The 21,902-nt window shown below is 44.6% G+C and overlaps 1 protein-coding gene across 16 annotated transcripts in view; it reads right to left on the bottom strand.

Moving 5' to 3' along the window:
• The window catches only part of ADAT1 (adenosine deaminase tRNA specific 1), a 44,405-nt gene extending 26,699 nt beyond the window's left edge, over positions 1–17,706 (bottom strand). For 7 of the 16 annotated variants that reach the window (XR_006211695.1, XM_042968145.1, XM_042968140.1 and 4 more), the window contains exons 1-8: positions 16,925–17,627; positions 14,503–14,691; positions 14,136–14,204; positions 12,981–13,035; positions 12,404–12,534; positions 8,818–9,421; positions 5,978–6,123; positions 3,975–4,074 (exon numbers count right to left, since the gene is read on the bottom strand). Coding sequence is in view for 10 of the 16 variants with exons in the window: in XM_042968145.1 (XP_042824079.1) it covers positions 3,975–4,074; positions 5,978–6,123; positions 8,818–9,421; positions 12,404–12,534; positions 12,981–13,035; positions 14,136–14,204; positions 14,503–14,671 (1,274 nt within the window). In the remaining 6 variants the exon portion in view is untranslated. Of the gene's footprint in view, positions 1–3,974; positions 4,075–5,977; positions 6,124–8,817; positions 9,422–12,403; positions 12,535–12,980; positions 13,036–14,135; positions 14,205–14,502; positions 14,692–15,562; positions 15,676–16,924 lie in introns of those variants that run through there. The other 9 variants (XR_006211700.1, XM_042968149.1, XM_042968148.1 and 6 more) reach the window with 5 other exon arrangements.
• Between the last annotated feature and the right edge of the window lie 4,196 nt (positions 17,707–21,902).

Below are 21,902 nucleotides of genomic sequence, written 5' to 3' on the forward strand. Positions count from 1 at the left end.
GTGAGTGATGTTAAGGTATTATATCTATACAGACGGGGGATGCTGGGAACCACTCCTCTGCTGAACAAGAACTCCCTCCAGAGAAGAAAGGCCTTTCTCAAGACCTAATCAACAGCAGAACAGAGTGGCCATACTCGTAATTCCTCTGCCAATGAGACCTACTCAGTAATAACCACTCATGTCATTTGTGGAACATAACAATCCTCCTGGCTGCTAGCTACTTCTCTCCAAGGAGCCCTGGTTCCTTTCAGCAGCAACAATTATGTTCTTAGATATTAGGCTCTCCCTGGTAAGTTGGTTGACATTGCTGGTTGGGGCATCAGAGAGCTAGGAAAATTATATATACATAAACAATTTCTTAAAGATGACACAGGTTTACATAGGTGTTCTTAATCTAGCCCTATCTTTTAACATATTTAGGCACACTTAGGGTTGTTGTTGTTGTTATTGTTGTTGTTTTTAACCCCTCATGCTTTTCTTTTATAATCCAATAAGCCACGTAAATGATGTCTCCAGGATGCTCTGGGGTGGAATAAGGATTTGCCACTTTAGGGACAAGAGCAAAATGAAGCTTCTTGAAAATGAGGGTCTTTTACCTGGTGTCTGTTATCATCGCGTTGTTTGGAAAAGAACACAAAGACTTAAGTATTTTCTTCTCGTATTGTGTTAGCATATTAAATGTCTCTAACATCCGTCTGCTTTCATATGCCCCGTGGTGGTAAAGAAGGTGGTCCTAGGATGCCAGGGCTTGGGAATGAGCAGTGAGAGAACCTGCTCTCTCCCCAGCAGCTGTAACTCTTTAGAATAAAAGAAACGCTGACTCTTCTGCACATAACATGAAGCTTCACTGGGCAACTGAAGGGGAAACCAACCTTAACAAGGTGTTTGCTGCGAGCCTGCACCACATTCGCTTTCACTTCTCACCACGTTCCTGGGTGACACGTACTCTTAGTTACCCTTGCTTTGCTGTGGGGGAAACGGAGGCTCAGAGAAGTAAAGTAATTTGCCCAAGGTGTCACACACTGGAGAGGAAGGGAACTAGGAATTAAACATCAGTCTCTTGGACTGCAAAGCTCCTGCTCTTTCCCCCATACACTTCTTCCCTGCAAGGAGTCTGCCTCCTAAATGGAGAGACACCTACACCGCATCAGGGACCTCAGATCATCTACTCCAACATCCTCATCTTACAGATAGGGACACACGGAAACCCGGAATGCAACTGGACTCGTTCAAAGTCATGTGGGTAACTGGAGCCAGAGCGAGCTTGGGAACATGAGGTACTCCTCATCAACAGAAAGCACTGACATATCGGGATAAGCCAGAGAATATAGCACTACAGGAATTTGAAGAGAGGTTCCAGGAGGCAGCGAACCTGGACCTTCTGGACCTATAGCAACCAGAAGGCAGTGGTGGTTGAGCTGAACTTTCAAGGTAAAAGAGGGTGTGGACTCCTAGTGAAGAAGAGCATTTAGACCTGAGCGAAGCACAAACAGGAGCCACCGTCAGGTGGGTGGGGCCAGGGGGAGCTGCTGCGGGCCTGTCGCTGCCGTAGAGCAGAGCTGGAACTCTGCAGGAAACATGGTCCCGGTGAAGGCAGGACCTGCTCTGCTCACACACCCTGGTCTGTGGCTGAGAGCTGGTCCCTTGGGAGATGCAAACAGTGGCCTGAAGCTAGGAGGTCCTCGGGGGAAAAACTGGTCCCAAAACCTCCACCCCTAACAAGTTTGTTAATATCACTCAATTCAACAGCCTGGGCTAACAGGAAAGGGTCTGGGTCTGCAGACTGGGCCATCTGGACCCTGCTGAGTGGCTGCAGAGAACAAAACCTTCTTTTTTAAGGTCTAAAACTATATAAGTTATTTTTGTCTGTGTTGAGGCTGGCAAATAAGCATATTAAAAAGAAGAAACAAATCCACCTGTGAACTTTAATTATAAAATTTCTTTTTAAGGACATAGTAAAGAAATGGAAAAGCAACTCAAGAGTGAAAAGAACTACAGATGACCCTTGAATAACATGGGTTTGAACTGTGCGGGGTCCAGTGACACAAGGATTTTTTTCAATAAATACAGTATTATACATGTCTTTTCCTTATGACTTTTGTAATAACATTTTTCTGGTTTGCTTTACGGTAAGAATACAGTATGTAATACATACAACATATGAAATACATGCTAATCAAGTGTTCATGTTATCAGTAAGGCTTCTAATCAACAGCAAGCTATTGGCGGTTAAGGTTTTGACCAATCAAAAGGTATAAATGGATTTTCAACTGTAAGGGGGGTCAGAACCCATAACCCTCCCAGGGTTATAGTTCAAGGGTTAACTATACCTGTAAAAGGTAGAAAGCCTACAACTCACTCAGTGGCAGCTCAGTCCATCTGAGATGTAAATGCCTTTGGTGGAGAGGCCATTTCCCTACAGTCCGTCCCAGCCACAGGCTACTGAAGACTACCAGTGGTTCACTGGGAGGGAAAAGTAGAGTAAGATCTGCTGAGCATTTAGAAGAAGAAAAACCAGTACGGCAGATGCATGACCCTTGAAACACACAGGGAGTCTCATGTCTAGCAGACTACATGTTGTACATTTCAGTCGAAGCCAATATGAAGACAAAAAGTCCTGCTTTCGTGGTTGCCTTTCTGCCAGGCCAATCACTGTGGAGCTTCATAAATGATTCTTGGCTTCCAAGCTTGACCTATGAAACCAGAATCCCTAGTGGTAAAGCCCAAGAAAGTGTTCTTTTCAAGATTTTCCAGGGGAAAGAACAGTCTTTCCAAAAAAAAAAAAAAAAAAAAAAAATGGTGGCAGGACAACTGGATATCCTCATGCAAAAGAATGAGGTTGGACCCCTACCTCACACCTTATAGAAAAATTAACTCGAAAGGGATCAAAGTCATCAACCTAAGAGCTGAAACTATAAAACTATGAGAAGAAAACAAAGCAAATCTTTGTGATATTGAATCAGGCAATGGTTTCTTACCTGTGATGCTAAAAGCACAAACCACCCACGAAAAAACAGATTAAACAGACTTCATCAAAATTTAAAACTTCCATGTTTTAAAGGACACCTTCAAAAAGTGAAAAGACAACCCGCAGAACTGACAAAAAATACGTTCAAATACATCTGTGATAAAGGATTAGTACCCGGAATATATCAAGAAACCTTATAACTCAACAATAAAAGATAAATAAAACCAAGTTAAAAAATGGGCAAAGGATCAGAATAGGTATTTTTCCAAAGAAGATATACAAAGAGCTAATAAGTATATGATAAGATGCTCAACATCAAAAGAAGCTCAAGCAATTATTAGGGAAATGCACAGCAAAACTACAATCATATAGCACTTCACACCCACAATGACTACAATAAAAAGAGACAATAATGAGTGTCGTAAAGGATATAGGATAATTGAAACCCATACATTGCTGGTAGGAGTTTAAAATAGTGCAGCTACTATGGAAAACAGTTTGGCAGTTCCTCAAAAAAAGCAAAAACAAAAAAACCTCCCGAGGTTATCATATGACCCAGCAATTCCATTCCAAGGTATACCCAAGAGAATTGAAAACATACATCCACCTAAAAGATTCTATAAATGTTCGCAGCAGCATTATTCCCACAGCCCCAAAGTGAAATAACCCAAATATCCATTAACAGAAGCGTGGAGAAACAAAAAGTGGTCAGATCCAGACAATGGAATGTAGGAATGAAGGACTGATACATGTTACGACATGGATGAGCCTTGAAAACTTAGGCTAAGTAAATTAAGTCACATACTGTATGATTTCATGTAGTGGGAAGTCCAGAACAGACAAATCCACAGACATAAAGGAGATTCATGGGGCTGGAGAAGGGCATGGGGAATGACAGCCAGTGGGTGCGGGGTTTCTTTTTGGGGAGATGAAAACGTTCTGGAACTAGATAGTGGTAACACACGACTGCACAGCCACCATCTCCTTCTGCCCCAATATGCTGTACCTGGCCTGAAGGCACCTGATTGCCTTCCGTGTTGTTCCCTGTGGAAAGCCATTGGCAGTGACATCCAGCGGCTGCTCAGGAACCGCACTCCAGCTGATGGCTATGAAAAGACAAGATTCTGCAATTAAGACCGTTCAGTTTCCTGTGAACATCAGAGGTGTTTTAACAAAAATATTTCCCTGCGTCTGCAGATTCAGGAGAGTTGGACATGACATCAGAGTCAATGGTTGCCACTCTGATGGATGGCCTCCAGAATATGGTAATATAAAGTGGTTTGTGATTCATCACCATCATCATCAAATCTAATAACCATTAAGCATTTATCATATGCTGGACACAAGGTAATTGAATGAAATAGAATTTCTCATTTAATCCTCATAACAGCCCTAATAAAGAATGACAGACTTTTCTTCTACTCCTTAATCCCCATCACCTATTTTCCCCATCCTCCCTCATTCTACCCTCTGGTAACCATCAGTTTGTTCTCTATAGTTAAGAGTCATTCCTTGGTTTGTCTCCATTTTTTTCCCCTTTGTCATTTGTTTCTTACTTCCACATGAGTGAGATCATACGGTATTTGTCTTTCTCTGACTTATTTCACTTAGCATAATACTCTCTAGCTCCATCCATGCTGTTGCAAATGGCAAGATTTCATTTTCTTTTATAACTAATATTCATTGTGTATATACACTACCTCTTCTTTATCCATTCATCTGCCAGTGGACACCTGGGCTGTTTCCATAATTTGGCTACTGTAAACACAGGAGTGCATGTATCCCTTTGAATTAGTGCTTTTGTACTTTTTGGGTAAATACCCAGTAGTATGATTACTGGATCATAGGGTAGTTTTAATTTTTTTAATCTTTTTAAAAAAATGTTTATTTTTGAGAGAGAGAGAGAGAGAGAGAGGGGCAGAGAGAGAGAGGATCCAAAGTGGGTTCTGCACTGACAGCAGAGAGCCCGATGTGGGGCTTGATTTCACCACCTGTGAGATCATGGCCCGAGCTGAAGTCGCATGCTTAACTGAATGACATGGGGAATGACAGCCAGTGGGTGCGGGGTTTCTTTTTGGGGAGATGAAAACGTTCTGGAACTAGATAGTGGTAACACACGACTGCACAGCCACCATCTCCTTCTGCCCCAATATGCTGTACCTGGCCTGAAGGCACCTATTTTTAATAGTGCCCCTATTTTTATAGGGCCCCAGGTGCCCCTATTTTTAATTTTCTGAGGAACCTCCACACTGTGTTTCACAATGGCTGCACCAGTTTGCATTCCTACTAACAACAGTGCAAGGAGGTTTCTTTTTCTCCACAGCCTTGCCAACACCTGTTTCTTGTGTTGTTGATTTTAGCCATTCTGACAGGCCTGAGGCGATAGCTCACTGTAGTTTTGATTAGCATTTCCCTAATGATTCATGATGTTGAGCATCTTTGCACATGTCTGTTGGCCGTCTGGATGCCCTCTTTGGAGAAATGTCTATTCATGTCTTCTGCCCATTTTTTAAAATTGGATTCTTTACGAAATGATATTCTTACCTAAAAATGAAGAACTTGAGGCTAAGACAGGATAAGTAAGTTGCCCAGAGTCACGGAGAGCATGAACCTGACCTAGGGTGGGTGTTTCCCAAGCCCACGCTACATTTTTTAAAAATTTTTTCAATGTTTATTCATTTTTGAGAGAGACAATACGAGCGAGCGTACAAGCTACGAGCAGAGGAAGGGCAGAGAGAGAGGGAGACACAGAATCCGAAGCAGGCTCCAGGCTACGGGCTGTCAGCACAGAGCCCAACGCAGAGCTCGAACCCACAAACCGTGAGATCATGACCTGAACCGAAGTGGGTCGCTCAACCAACTGAGCCACCCAGGCACCCCCCAAGCCCACACTATTGACCACTGAGGTAATAAACTGCCTTCCCAGGCTGGGTGGACACAGCGTCTCCCAGGCCACCCCACGGTCTGGGGAAAAGTCACTCCAGGGCAAGGGGAACCAGGATACCTTACCTGCGCCACAAGGAACAAGTCGGCCTGGGCTGTCAGCCCTTTTTGCCTGCACTGCGCCGCGGCTCTGTTCAAACAGTAAACCGGACTGCTGTATTGTCACTTCTTGAACTCCAAAGCCTTTGGGTAAAGCTGAGACGTTCTGACACCTAATGTGAGGGAAAATGCATTTGGTTTAGGCCCTCTGTTCGAGGAAGAGAATATGGAGGACTGTGGACCACTTCACCCCTGAGTCTCGGCGAGAGGGCATAACAGAACAGAATCTAGATCATATGAACCTCATGGCTGAAGGGAGATCCCTTCCCATCACTCTGAAGTGAAAACGATGAACTGAGTCACCACCCCTCAGTGACTTTAGTGACTCCAAACTCCACTCCTGGTACTGGCTTTGAAAGATGTGAAAACCTTAAACAGAAATATTAACTTGTGGCATCTGTTTCCTAGGGAATCCTTCACACACACCAGAAACCCAAACCATACTATAATATAAAAGTTTCATTTTTTCCTTTCGTATCTTTCACACAATCTACATGCCAACGTGGTGCTGCTCTGGAACTGAGGAGACAGCAACTTTAAGGTCTCAGAACGGGGAAAGCACAGGAAACTCAGAAAATATCTTGCACACAGTGCCTAGAGTTGCCTTTTTAAAGTTTATATATTTATTTTGAGAGAGAGAGGGTGCACACGCACGTGAGCATGAGTGGGGGGAGGGGCAGAGAGACAGAGGGAGGGAGAGAATCCCAAGCAGACTCCATGCTGTCAGTACAGAGCCCGATGTGGGGCTTGAACTCATGAACTGTGAGATCATGACCTGAGCAGAAATCAAGAGTCCGATGCCTAACCGACTGGGCCACTGAGGCACCCCTGGGTTGCTTTATTTTTTAAAAAACATCTTATTGGGGGGCACCTGGGTGGCTCAGTCAGTTGGGTGTCTTACTCTTGATTTCGGCTCAGGTCATGATCCCAGGGTCGTGGGACTGAGCCCTGCACTGGGCTCTGCGCTGAGCATGGAACCTGCTTCAGATTCTCTCCCTCTGCCCCTCTCCTGGCTCGCACATGCTCTCTGTAAAACAAAATAAAGTAAAAAGAAAAACCCAACATCTTATTGGGATGTAATTTATATATCATAAAATTCATCCACTTAAAGTGTAAAATACATTTTGTTTTTGGATATTCACAGAATCGTGCCAACTTCACCACAGTCTAAGTTTACAGTTTCATCCCTTCAGTAAGAAACCCTGCACCTGTTAGCAGTCACTCCACATACCCTTCTCCAGCCCTTGGCACCCACAAATCCCCTTCTAGATTTGCCCGTTTAGGACATTTCTCTACATAAAATCATACACTATGTGGTTCCTCTCACTTGGCATAAAGTTTTCAAGGCTCATCCGTGTCGCAGCTTGTATCTGGCCTTCACTCCTTTTTGGGGCTGATATTCCACCATAACAGTCCACCCCCTTTTGTTTATCCAGCTGACGCACACTTGGGCTGTTTCAGGTTTTGGCTGCTATGACCTACCTTGCTATGAACATTCGTGTACAAGTTCTTATGTGGATGTATATTTCCATTTCTCCTGGATACGTACCCAGGAGTGGAATCAGTGGGTCACACCCTGCAGCTGCTCCCTGGACTGAGCTTCAGGGGAGCAGCACATCTGACACGACAGGCTTCCCCTCCAGCCATGGCCTCATCCTGCCCTCAGTTACCACAGCCTTAATTGGGTCTGGCTGCCCTTCTTCAGGGAGACCACACTTCAGTGATGATGCTTTGTCTTTTATCTTTTAAAAAATTAACACTGATGTTGATCGTTTTTAAAAATTATAACAATATATATATATAGGTACTTCAGGAAAATTAGAAAACAAGAGTAATTGCAAAGAAGAAAAAAACACCCATAATATCACAACTCAGAGGTAATCATTCTAATAATTTGGTACATATTCTTTGACAGTTTTTTTTTCTATGTGCACATATACTTTAAGACCAGGGGCACCTGGGTAGCTCAGTTGGTTAAGCGTCCAACTCTTGATTTTGGCTCAGGTCATGATCTCACAGTTTGTGGGTCTGAGCCCTAAGTAGGGCTCTGTGCTGACAGTGTGGAGCCTACTTGGGATTCTCTCTCTCTCTGCCCCTCCCCTGCTCACACGTGCTCTCTCTTTTAAAATAAATATATAAAGACCAAAATGAACTTATTGTATCTTTTGACTTGCTCTTTGAACATCAGGAACATTTCCAAGTCAAATTTTCATCAATATTAGTTTTAACAAAAATCTCTTGCTGGCCGTTTCCTTTTCTTTTTTAAAAATGACTACATGGGGTGGCTGGATGCCTTAGTTGGCTAAGTGTCCGACTCTTGATCTCAGCTCAGGTCTTGATCTCAGGGTTGAGTTCAAGCCCACGTTGGGGCTCCGTGTTGCGTGTGGATCCGGTTTAAAAAAAAAAAAATGACTACACACAAAGCTAAATGTTTGAGCACTTTCTTAATTATTTCCTTAGGACAAACTCCTAGCAATGGAACCACTGGAACAAAATGCATGGATTTCTTTTAAAGTTTTTATTTATTTATTTTGAAAGAGAATACATGCATGTGTGAGTGGGGAAGGGCAGAGAGAGGGACAAAGAATCCCAAGAAGGCTCCATGCTGTCAGTGCAGAGCCCGACATGGGGTCCAATCCCAAGAACCGTGAGATCATGACCTAAGCTGAAATCAAGAGTGGGATGTTCAACTGACTGAGTCACCCAGGCGCCCGCATATGGATATCCTTAAGGCTCTCTGGACACATTCTCAGACTGCTTCTCAGCAAGACTGTTCCACTTGAGCCCTCCCCTCCCTGCCCTCTCACCTCCCAGTCAGAGCTCTCCGCATGGCCTCCTGGCTGTACGGGCATCTCCCAATGACCACGGCTGACAGGTAGAGAGGCTCTTCTAGAAGGTGCATCAGCAGTGCCCCCTGGCATCCGAGGACATTCCACCGTGCCAACTTGTCACTGCAGGACATGGAGCGGGTCCTGTCTCCCCGGCCTGGCTTCACCCGGAGCAGGCCCACCTGGTGATACGCTGCACCAGGCTTTCCCGAGTCTCCAGCTTCTCCAGGCACACATTTGGCTCCAGTTCTATAAACGTCCACCACTTTGGCACCACTGGGGGCCCTTCTGGCGACAGTGGCCAGTTCCTGTGTGGGGACATCAGAGCTGCTGACAGTTGGTGGGACTGGACCACTTTCCTGATTGTCCAAACTCTGACAGTGAGCCACACCATCGGGAATCCCAGGTTCAAGCCTCATCTTTTTGGTCACAGGACTACCCAGGTCTTCATATTTCTTTTCATCTTCAGGAGTTTCTGGGTTACCACTGGCTTCTTCTGATGGCTTATTGGCCCAACGTCTACTGACGGGACAGCAGGGCTGATCTTCAAACTCAAGCATTGGAATGATGGAGGCATCCCCACCTGCAGGAGAAGGAACCCCTTAAAAACCAGTGGTTCTCAAAGTGAGGCCCCCAGACCAGCCACATCAACATCCCTTAGGAACGTGTGAGAGCTGTAGATTCTTGGGACCCACAGTGGACCTGCTGAATTGGAAACTCTGGAGGTGGTACCCAGCAACGTGTGTTTCAACAAGTTCTCCGGGTCATTTTGATGCAGGCTCAAGTTTAAGAACCACCGTCTTTTTCATTTTTATTTTTTTATTTTTTTAAAGAGAGAGAACAGGGGAGATGGGCAGAGGGAGACAGAGAGAGAACCTTAAGCAGGCTCCACACACAGCCCAGAGCCCGATGAGGGGTTCGATCCCATCACCCTGGAATCATGACCTGAGCTGCAATCAAGAGTTGGAAGCTTAACCTAAGACTGAGCGACCCAGGAGCCCTACGAAGAACCACTGTCTTAAATGGAGTTTAATTCTATTTTCCAGCTGCCCTGAGATGTATTAGGAAGACTTGTCCAAACTTCCTGAGTAAGAATCCTCTGCGACTCTATCTTATCTAGACCGAGTGAGTTAGAAATGCTGGGGTGGTAGAATCTGGAAAACTGAATACTTTAAACAAAGATCTCAAGTAATTCTCATCCCAGGAAGTTCTGAAAACACTAGTTTAGATCACGATTTGTCAACTTCCATACTACTGACATTTGGGCCAGACAATTCTTTGCTGTGGGGGCTCTCCTTTCCATTACATTTTTGGCAGCTCCTTGGTCTCCACCTCCTACTAGCTACCAATAGCACCTCCCAGCCTGACCATCAAAAATGACTCTAGATGTTGCTAACTGTCCCCTGAGGAGCAAAGCCGTCCTGAGTAAAGAACTTTGGTTCACAACGAGCACAGGTTCCCCAGCACATTTTGTGGGATGTTACCCCATGAGATGGAAAACCAAAGTGGGAGGTTGATTTCATGGTTAAACATGTTTGGCAAAAATGTTTAGTTTCCCCATCTCGGAGATCTTTGTGTATGTCCTCACAGTAAAGACTCTGCAGTGAATTATATAGCTGGCATTTCCCTGTAGTCGGTTAGAGATTTCTCACCTAACTCTATGCTTAAACAGAATCAAAGAAAACCAGAGGTTAGTAAAAAGCACAGCTTCCCCGTGAAAAAGGAGCTACTTTTTCAAACACTAACCTAATGTGTGTTGCTTTTTTAAAGCATGTAAATAATACATTTGTAGTCTTTATAAACCTAAGAGTGGGAAAGGCAAAAGAGGTAGATGTGGGCGTATTGCCAGAAAGGCTGGCTGGCAGGCTTCCAGAGGTCTCACAAGGTGACAGTGACTTTGGAGAATTGACTGGGGCCCACCTCCCACTCAGAAAGCTCCAGAGGCTGACTCATGCTAATCAAACTCACAAGTAAGGGCCGGAAGTAGCTAACCCAGGCACCAAATTCTCAATTAGCAATGAGGAATAAATGCCAAGGGAGCCAGATAGTCAAATTCTCCAGGTAGTGTTCTTTCCTCCTGCAGACAAACCATGCATGGGTGGACATCACATTTTAAAAGATTACCCATGAGCCCAGGACAGTTAGAACAGTGGTTCTAGATTTTGATTTCACAGACCAGTAAAATTTCCAGTAGATTTTAAGATCAACAGATTACTTTGTATTCCATCAAGTAAGATCTTTAAAAATCCTAATTACTACGATGAAAAATAAAAGAAAAATCTTATAACCTTCACATGGAAAGGAATTAGCTTTTTGAAAAACTCATTATAGTCCTGATTTTTCCCATCTGGCTATGGACCAGCCTGTGGACCACAGATTTATGTGGTCTGGACAGCCATGACCTGCAGATGCTTCTCTCTCCACAATAAGGCTACGCCTGCCATCGGGATCAGCCAAGCCCTGGCTACTCAAAGTGTGGTCCACAGGCCAACACCACTGGCATTGTGGGGACTTGGTTAAAAATGCAGAACCTCAGACTTCATCCCAGACCTAATGAATTTCAATCCACATTTTATTAAGATCTGCGGGTGGTTCATATGCATATTGTTGTTTGAGAAGCACTGAGTTAGGAAACATCCTTTGGTTCTTGGACATCCTTTGGTTCTTTGGCTTCTGCTGCTAATAACTAAGCATGGATGAGCCCTGCCTACTTCACTCTGCATGTCGTTTTTCTGGCCTTTGACTCAACCAATTATTTTCTGATAGACTCATTCTTTCTTAAGCTATATCACATTTTTGATTTGAATTATGACCAAATCTTGGCAGCTATGCTATCTCTTTAGAATGAGTGCCTGTATCTGATCAAAATGCATGTGTTAGTTTTAAAGTTTAATACTCAGAGAACAATAGTCTGCTCTTATTTCAAAGGATTTAGGGTAAGGAAATTTTACTGCCATCCCTGAATTGCTGTCTACAAAGGGTAGAAATTATTTTCAATTTTCAAGACAAAAAAAGAGTGGCCACCCCTAGGCTATGCCTAGTTTTTCTGCCTAATACAACCACAGCACCTGAACATCCCCTTATAACTCATCAAATTTAACTTAACTAATCATGACTGTCTACATTCCCTAAAAGACTCTATGAGGCTAAGCCAGGGGCTAATCTTATTCACTGCTGTACATCTAGTATGTCATACTGTACTTGACAAGTAGCAGAAAGTATCTGTTGCATGAATGAATGAATGAATGAATGAATGAATGAATAGAATGAGTTTCAGCATAAATCTCTATAGAACTCAAGGCTTTGGGCTTCTAAGCCCCATTGTTGGGTTCAGACCTCGAGGAGGTTTAAGCTTCACAATCCTGTTGGGAGCTGAGAACTGGGAGCTGAGCCTTTCCTTGGTAGAGAAGTGATTAGGCACAATGGCCTGTTCAGAAAAAGGCACTGTCCACTGGCTGTAGCTACACTTCAGCCAGAAGAGCTTTTTGGGAAATGCATCTATGGATAAGACAAACATAAGGAAAAAGACAATGTAACATCAACGCAAAGGCTTGAATATACTTACAGGGTGTATGGCTGGAGAAAAACACAAACAAGATGCCTTGTCTGAGTTTCCACAGCCCTCTCTGAGTTCCAGGGACAAAAATGCTATTCTCCTTCAGGGCGGCCGCCAAGTGGAGCTGATGCAGAAGGTACCTAATGGGGTGCAAGATGTTATCAGAATGAACGACCGATCACTGCGATACAGGGAAAGACTGGCTGGGTGATTGTCTAAGAAAGAAAGAGCTACTGCAGCCCAATGGGACTGGCACTGGAATCAGGAATTACGAGAATGATCTAGACCAGTGATTCTCAAAGTGTGGCCCTTGTACCAGCAGGATCAGCATCATCTGGAATCTGTTAGAAATGCGATCTGGACCTGCTGAGTTGGAATCTCTAGGGGTGGGCCCAGCGATCTGGGTTTTCACAAACCTAGGTAATTCTGATGCACATCGGGCATGAGAACCACTGTGTAGACCAGTGTTATTCAAAGAGTAGTTCACAGACTGACATGGTCAGTATTACTGGAGAGCTTATTAGAAATGCACATTGTGGGACCCCCAAGGCAGGCTAAATCAGATTGTCTGGGGATGTGGCTTTACCTTTGGAAACTCCTCCTGGCTATGACCTCAGCATGGCTATCATTGAGGATGTCTCCTGCGGCAAAGACAGGACACTAGTGAAGACATATAGAACATGGAGAGGCCCTGTTTCCTAGAAGTAGAACACAGTGGTTTCCCCCAGCAGCCAGGATGGCCACGTAGCTCCTGGAGGACTTTGTCAGAAAGTATTGCAATGATTAAAGGCAATGCAGAGTTTCCTCAACTCAACGCTACTGTACGTTTTAGGTTAAAAAATTCTTTGTTGGGGCAGTCTGTCCTGTGGATATGCAAGATGTTTAGCAGCATTCCTGGCCTCTACCAGAGGCAGGTAGCACAGTATCCCCCTCCCCCTAGTTGTAACAACCGAAAATATCTCCAACCATTGCCAAATGTCCCCTGGGGGCAAAATCTCCCCATAGCCAAGAACTACTGATTTATAGGAAAATATCAGGGGTCCAAGTCTTTTGTACTCTGGTATCACACTTCCTCTTATGGTAATATAACCTCAACAAATTCAATCCATAATGGTCCTGGAACTGGGAGGCAAGGCGGGGAAAATGAGGAAAGCAAACTTGAGAAGGAATCTGCTAACTGGAAGCAGAAGGTGAAGATGCCAGATCTCTAAGGGATTTCCATATTCTTGCTGGTGCCCAAATCTCCATTTGATTGCTTTTGGAGGCTTCAGATAAAATGTGGGGTGGCTAAGTCCGGGGGACTTCTGGTTTGAGCATGAACATATTGGCCAACTTTCAATCTACTCAGAAAGTATGTTCCCGGAGGCCTTTGCTTTCACAGTTTATTTCCATTCTTTAAATGAATTCTATGGGGTGCCTCGGTGGCTCAGCCAGTTAAGCAGCTGTCTCGTGATTTTGGCTTAGGTCATGACCTCACGGTTCGTGAGCCCTGCATCAGGCTCTGTGCGGACAGTGTGGAGCCTGCTTGGGATACTCTCTTTCTCTGCCCCTCCCCAACTCATGCGTACGCTTTTTCTCTCTCTCAAAATAAATAAACTTAAAAAAAAATGAGTTCTGTCCTTCCATCTGGAGTGACAGTCAGCGGGAACATTAAGGTTGGCCACCTCGGCCATACAGCCCCTTTGCTGAGAAGAGGAAAAGACAACATGGACAGTGGTTTCCAGACCCCACCTGGGCTTACCGCTCTTCCTCATTTTGGACTGGCCTATGCATTTCGTCCCCGTTCCCATTGAGACAACTTCCTTTGTCACTGAGAGGAAAAGAATGAATCATTAAGTGAGCTCTCATAATGTGAATGGTCCCCCTCCTCAGGTTTCACATCTGCAGACTCCTCCAGAGCATTCTTACAGGCTGACCCAACCGGGGGCTGTGGTTGTGGTTCTGGCATGGCCAACTCCCACCACCGGAAGGACTGCGGCACCTGGTGGAGAGCAGGGGAACATTCCCACCACTGCATCTGCCCCCAGCCAGGGCCGTCCGGCACGGCCAGGAACAATTCTACCATCTTTGACAGGGAGAGGGAGCATTTGGAGGTGGAAAGGTCTCACCTTGCACCGGTTTGTTAGCGCCGCCACAGGCCTGGTCGATGGCAGGCTGTATCTTCACCACGGCTGCTAGCAACGTCCACTCACGGTTGGGCTCAGGCTTCCCCTGCTTGGGCAGCCTGGTCTGGTAGTGCTCGTAACACAGCCGCGCAATCTCATCAGCGGTCCACATGGTCTGACTTAGCGCTGAGCCTAATCAAGAACCACAACCATCAGAAGTACAGAAAGGAGAACCAATGCGAGGTGCTACAACGTGCCTGGGTGCTTCAGGAGGCTTTTGGGGTGGCCCGCCCGCATTCATGCTGAGGTTTCTGTGCCTGGAACTCTATGGGTCACGTTCTGCTACTTCCCTGTCCCCTTTGCATTTTTTTTTAAAGTTTACTTATTGAGAGAGAGAGAGAGAGAGAGAGAGAGCACGCATCAGGGTAGGAGGGGCAGACGGAGAAGGAGAGAGAGAACCCCAGGCAGGCTCCGCACTGCCAGTGCAGAGCCCGACAGGGGGCTTGAACACAGCAAGCGTGAGCTCATAACCTGAGCCAAAGTCAAGAGTCGAGCACTTAACCAACTGAGCCTCCCAGGCGCCCCTCCCCTTTTCATTTTTAAGGAAAGATCAAAGAAGTCCCACATCCCATCAGCCCCAGAAGACACCCTCTTTCTTAAAGCTGTTTGTTGTTGTTGTTGTTGGATATCTGACATGAATCTATGAATCTGAACCTACTACTCAAAATAAAAGCACATGAGAGGGAAGTATTCCCCACTACTCCAACTTTCATTTGGAAAGTAAAGTATTTCATCTGCATGTAAACTATTGCAGACCTTAGCCGGCTTTGGGCAGCCTCTAATCATACAAGGTTTATCTTTCTGGGCAGATGCTCTTTTCCACCTTCTTTCTCAGACATTTTATTTTTCTTTTCTCTGCCTTCTCCCCACCTCCCAGCAGAATGACTGGGAGTTTTACTCTGGTAAAACACCACTGATGCCATCAAGAAAACAATTCTTAAATTTCTCCTGTAATGTTTTATGAGACAGAGGGGGGAAGTGACAAAGCGCAGAGCTTTCTCACCAGTCAAGTGTTCTCTCTGCAGGAGTATGTGTTAAGGTGTGGACTTTCGAGTTACCCTATCTGGGTTCCAATCCTCGCTTTGCCACCAGTTGTGTGATACTGGGTAGATGACTTATCCTGTTTATCTGTTAAAATAAGGGTAACAGTAGTATTTGATCTATGGCTTATTCTGAGGATTAGTATTTATAAAAACCAATTGCTGGGGCGCCTGGGTGGCTCAGTTGGTTAAGCGTCAAACTTTGGCTCAGGTCATGATCTTGTGGTTTGTGAGTTCGAGCCCCACGTCGGGCTCTGTGCTCACGGCTCAGAGCCTGGAGCCTGCTTTGGATTCTGTGTCTCCCTCTCTCTCTGCCTCTCCCCGATTCTGTCTCTCTCTCAATAATAAATAAATATTAAAAAAAAATCTTAAAAAAGCAATTGCTACAATATTAAGCATAATTAATGTCAACTGTGATTAATATTCCAAAAAGGAACATTTCATGTTCCTAAATGATTTGTCCTAAGCTCCTTGGGGAGCAGAGGGGCTGTAATAGCAATGTAAAGCTATGCATAAAAATCATTAAGCAGATCAGATTTGAGAGACCACTTTGCTATAAAATACTCTTTTACTCTTGACTCTGCGCTCATTCAATGATCCCATTTAGACTCAAATGTATGAAAAGCTTCTTAGTAGAAAATGAGATCATATGATGACGGATATAGCTAAGTGTTAAAAAAAAAAAAAGGCTTATTTGAGTTCCAATGCATGCAATTTCTGAAAATTATGAGCCCCTGCATTGGGTCAAATTAATTAAACAAGGAGGCTACTAGACTGATGCAGCTTTAAAGCTGTGGTGGCCTGTGTAAGCAAACCATGGTCTAAGCCTGCTCACGCTTCTAGGTTACAAAAGCAAAATGCTAAAGAAAACCAAACACAAACAGCCTCCTAGGCTTTAAAATATGGCCAAACACTTTCCTTTCTTGCTGCATTTTATTACGTCTCTCTTCTGGTTCTGATCTGCAGAGTCCTCCTAGCCATTTTTGGTTTGGTGCTAACTGGAACTGATTTTTGCCCCAAAAAACTCTTAAAAATTTTTAATATGCTTATTTATCTATTAAATGTGGAGGCCTGCTGCTGCAATAAAAAGCCATGGTAAATCAGACCACAGTGATTTAAAACAATCATCTGGCAGGGACTGACCTAAATTGTAACTTTTAAGTCAGAGATCCAGCATGTCACGTATGTCCCAAAGCAAAAGCATGGGAGATCCTAGAATCCTCCATTTCTAAGGGGCTTTTCCCCTCTCATTTCAGGGAGGTGGGAAGGTGGGGAGGGACGGGCATCACAAGGCATCAACCTGAAATTAAACCAGAGGCACATACCGCCAACTATAATAGCCAGGGAAGACAGAACTTGCCAGAAGTAATATCAACTCCTTAAGATGAAGCAGCCCAGAACTGTAGCATCATCTCATTCGCAAGGTTGTATGGATGAGCGTGCACAGTAGTTGAAATTAATGTTTTGTTAAACTTGGTCCCCTAAAATTCAAATACATTCTCCTATATCTTGAGTAACTTCATAGGAAACAATAGCTCAGTTAAACAGGCATTTCTTTGCCCACAAGATCGCACATTACAACAGGTGCAAGGAGCGTTAAGAATTCTCCTTTTCAAAGAAAAGTTAAAGCAAGTCGGCTGCCAGGGGAGAAAAGGTTTTCGCCTTAGGCCCCCCTCCTCAATACTTTCGGCCGCGGCCCCACCTCAGTCAGCTCTAGAATAGATTGGCACCCATTGTGCAAGTTACGGGAGAGGCTCTGGGCCTGAGAAGCAGAGCCCCGGCGCGCGACTGCCTCCTCGGGTGCTGTGGACGCTGCCGTGAGGTCACACACCCCGCGCCCACCCGCAGCGGACACCGGCACTTCCGGGAAGCCAGCCGCCCTTTCCACGCGGGAGACACGATCCTCACAACCGGTTCGGACAAATATGGGCTGGGGAAGTTAGACCGAGGGCAGCTCACCCAGCAGGGTTGGGGCCTCCCACATTCGCGCGCCCTCTACCCCGCTACCTCTTCACCTCCCAGACGCTCCCCTCCCACCTCCAATGAGCGCGCCCTGGGAAGGAGGGAGAACAGCGCGGCGTAGCGGACGTGATGTCACAAAGAGGCTGGTCTCTCAGGTTCCGCCCCCAAAGGCGCGCGGTGCACGCTGGCCCTTGTAGTCCGACTGGTTTGGAGCGGGGGACTGTGGAACTGAGGTTAATAAACCAGCGTGTTGCGGCGCCCGGGTGGTTTAGTTGCTTAAGCGACTTCGGATCAGATCATGATCTCAGGGTTCGAGGGTTTGAGCCCCGCGTCGGGCTCTGTGCTGACAGCCCAGAGTCTGGAGCCTGCTTCGGATTCTGCGTCTCCCTCTCTCTGTTCCTCCCCTGCCCTCACTCTGTCTCTCTCTCAAAAATAAAGATTTAAGAAAACAATAATAATCCAGAATGTTGGACCGTCGGTACCGGTGAAATGGCCTGATGAAAGCTGACTTTCTGGTTCGACTAGTAGAATGGCGTCCTATCATGGACCACTAGTCTAAATTTCTAAAATAGCGCTGTACAACAGAAATATAATTTGAGCCAAATATTGTAAAATTTTCCAATAGCTACATTAAAAAAAGTCAAAAGAAATAGGTGAAATTAATTGTAAACACATATTTTATTTAGTATGTCCAAAGTAGTATCGTTTCAGTGTGTAATCAATATTTTATTTTATTTTTTATAAATTAGCCTTTTTTAAATTTATTTTTTATTTTTTAAAATTTGCATCCAAATTAGTATATAGTGAAGCAATGATTTCAGTAGATTCCTTAATGCCCCTTGCCCATTTAGCCCATCCCCCCTCCCACAACCCCTCCAGCAACCCTCAGTTTTTTCTCCATATTTATGAGTCTCTTTTGTTTTGTCCCCCTCCCTGTTTTTATATTATTTTGTTTCCCTTCCCTTATGTTCATCTATTTTGTCTCTTAAAGTCCTCATGTGAGTGAAGTGAAGTCATATGATTTTTGTGAGTGAAGTCATATGATTGTTGTCTGTCTCTAATTTCACTTAGCATAATACCCTCCAGTTCCATCCACGTGGTTACAAATGGCAAGATTTCATTCTTTCTGATTGCTGAGTAATACTCCATTGTATATATATACCACATCTTTATCCATTCATCCACCGATCGACATTTGGGGTCTTTCCATACTTTGGCTATTGTTGGTAGTGCTGTTATAAACATGGGGGTGCATGTGTCCTTTCGAAACAGCACACCTGTATCCCTTGGATAAATGCCTAGTAGTGCAATTGCTGGGTGCATGTAATCAATATTTTTAAAAAGCTGAGGTATTTTACAGTGTTTTTTCATACTTAAGTTTAATAAATCTGATATTTTATACTTACAATATATCTCAGTTTGAACCAGCCACATTTCAAATGCTCAATAGCCACATGTAGCTAGTGGCTGCTGTATTGGGTAGCGCAGGTCTAAAATCTTCAGATTGCCAGGAATAGGTAGTATAACTTGTCTGGATAATTCAGGAACCTGTACCATCCAACAATTGTATACCTCATTTCCTAAAGATGAGAAAATTCACTTTTCTTCTTGTTACATCTCAGAAGTTACAAATTAGAGTGCAGCTTACTTGACCCTGTCCTTCTTTCTAGTTCAGAAGAAAAGGGCCACAAGACTCCTTCAAGGCTAGGGACTCTGCTCCTCTTTCCTGTCTCTCCAACATCTTTAATCCGCAACTCTCCCTCTTCTGTCTTTAAAGAAGCACTGATGGCCGGGCGTGGGGGGTGGGGATCATCAATCTCAGGGATCAGTACCACCATCAATCTAGTTGTATAAATGGAAAAGTGAGTCACCCTCCTTGTCATTTTCTTTCCCATAACCGCCACAATATAATCCACTGCAAAATCCTGTTGATTTTACTCTGTCTCTTGGATCCATTCACTTCTGTCCACTTCCATGGCAACAGCCCAGGATGTCTCCCTCTTGGATTGCTATGCTAACCTCTAGACTTTCACCTTTCCTTGCCCAACTCCAATTCTTTTTCACAGAGTAGCCAGACTGATGTTTTATTTATTTGATTTAAATTTTTTAAATGTTTTATTTTTGAGAGACAGAGAGAGAGAGAGAGGCAGAGAAAGAGGGAGACACAGACTCCAAAGCAGGCTCCAGGCTCTGAGTTGTCAGCACAGAGCCTGAGACGGGGCTTGAAGTCATGAACTGCAAGATTATGACCTGAGCCGAAGTCAAAGCTTAACCCACTGAGCCACCCAGGTGCCCCAGACATGTTTTAAAAACACAAATATGATGTTACAGTCTTGCTTTAATACTTTAGTGGCTTTCCAGCACTCTTACAATACAAAATCCCATAGCAGGGCTGAGACTACATAAAATGCCATCATAATAAGGCTCATACCCCTGTGTGGCCTGCCTCCTACTTTATCTGGTGGCATATTTTCACAGTCTTCTGTACTCTATCTGGTGTCATTGGCCTTTTCTATGCTCTTTCCTATCTCAGGGCCCTTGCACTTGTTGCTACATCATGGAAAGCCCTCCTTCTTTGACTAGTTAATGCTCTATCTTCTTTCAGATCTCAGATTCTTGTGTCCTCAGGGAAACCTTCCTTAACTAGATGTGTTAGAGTTTCTCAACACCCCACAGCCGTCTCCTTCAAAGCATTTATCAGAGCTGCCATGAAGCTTGGGACCGTGCCTTTCTGTTCACCACAGTACGGCAGATAGCACATTGAGCCTTCAACCATTTAAGGAAGTAATGGGACTTTATAATTACAATCCTTCTGTTCCTTCTAGCTTTCATCCTGTTTGTTACTCTTCCTGTTAAATCCCAGACAAGTTGCTACTGCTTCAGTTCATCTCTATCTCCAGTCTTCTTGAGGCCAGATAGCTGGCTTCTGCCCCCAGCCTACTAAACAGTGCTTTAAAGGTCACTCGTGACCTCATTGTTCTTGTTGCTTTTTCTAATGGTAGTGTTGCCTGAGGTCCAGTACCCCATCTTGACCCTATACCCTCTCCTTTGGGGGGAGGCGGGGAATGATGGTTTTCATTTTAACGCCATCTTGCTGGGGGATGTGCCATATGGGAGGGTTTCTTTTGAAATTACACCTGGTCATCTATCACTATGGCCAAGTGATCCTAGAGCCTGTGTTTAAACACCAGCAAGGGTTGGAGGTGCTCAAAACTCTGAATTAATTCCTAGGGAGGTAATTCTGCATGCTAAGATCATTGAACCAGCTACAGAAGTAAAACCTTGCTCTGTGAAAGTAGACTCTTAAACTGGGCTGCTTGCAGGCTTTGCTGAGATGCAAAAGGCAAGTCCTTTGTGGTAGGACTCATTGGAAGGTTTCCCCCAGCTGCCTCGTGCATCAGGGGTCAGGGACTCCATTATACCAGCACGGCCTCAGCCATGACCTTGTGTCATTCCTAACCTAGATGAAAGGAGCTGAAAGTAATGATAAAACTCCAGACTCACCATTCAGCATCGTACTGTTCCCACCTGAGGCCAAATGATGTCCAAAACCTAACACTCTACCTTTCCTCTCAAACTGCACTTCCTGTTTGTCCCATTTCATAAAGGACAACTCTTCAGGCCCCAAACCTTGAAATCATCTTTGGACTCTTTTCTCCTGATCCACATCCCATCACCAAATTCTATCGACTTGAGGAACAGGTAGAGTCTGTAAGCATCTCTGTCACATTAAACCATTGGCACTGTCATCTCCCTTTCACTGTTGCCCTCCCTGTGCTCACTAGAACAGTATTTTGAAAGCCCTCTATGCAAAACCCTCCAATGGCATCCCACATCACTCATGATAAAACACACACTCCTCAGCATGGCTTACAGGGATCTTTCCGTACTCCTCCAGCCACACCAGACCCTTTGCCGGTCCTTGAAAATGCAGTCCTCTGGTCTGGATTGCCCTTCCCCTTAGACGTGTCTCCAGCTCTCTACTTAAATGTCACCTAGAAGAGTCTTCCCTGATCACATATTTAAAATAGCACTGTCCCCATCCACCTCTTTCTAGAATAGCACCTCTGTACCCTTACCCCCCTTTCTTCTTAGTATTTACCAGAAATACATATTTTTATTTAGTTGCCCTCAACCCCTAAAAAAAGAATGAAATTTCCATCAAAGCAGGGACTTGCCTTTTGTTCACTGCTGTGTCCTTAATCCCTTAGAAAAATGCCTGGTACTGAGCAGATATTAACATAAACTTGAATGAATAAAGTGATATAATGCTAACCATGCACTAGGCCAGCTGTCTGAGTAAAAGCTGACATTCCGTGGTAAATAGTCAGGAGACAAGAG

This window comes from Panthera tigris, chromosome E2 (genome assembly GCF_018350195.1).
Source record: "Panthera tigris isolate Pti1 chromosome E2, P.tigris_Pti1_mat1.1, whole genome shotgun sequence".
NCBI classification, from domain to species: domain Eukaryota; kingdom Metazoa; phylum Chordata; class Mammalia; order Carnivora; family Felidae; genus Panthera; species Panthera tigris.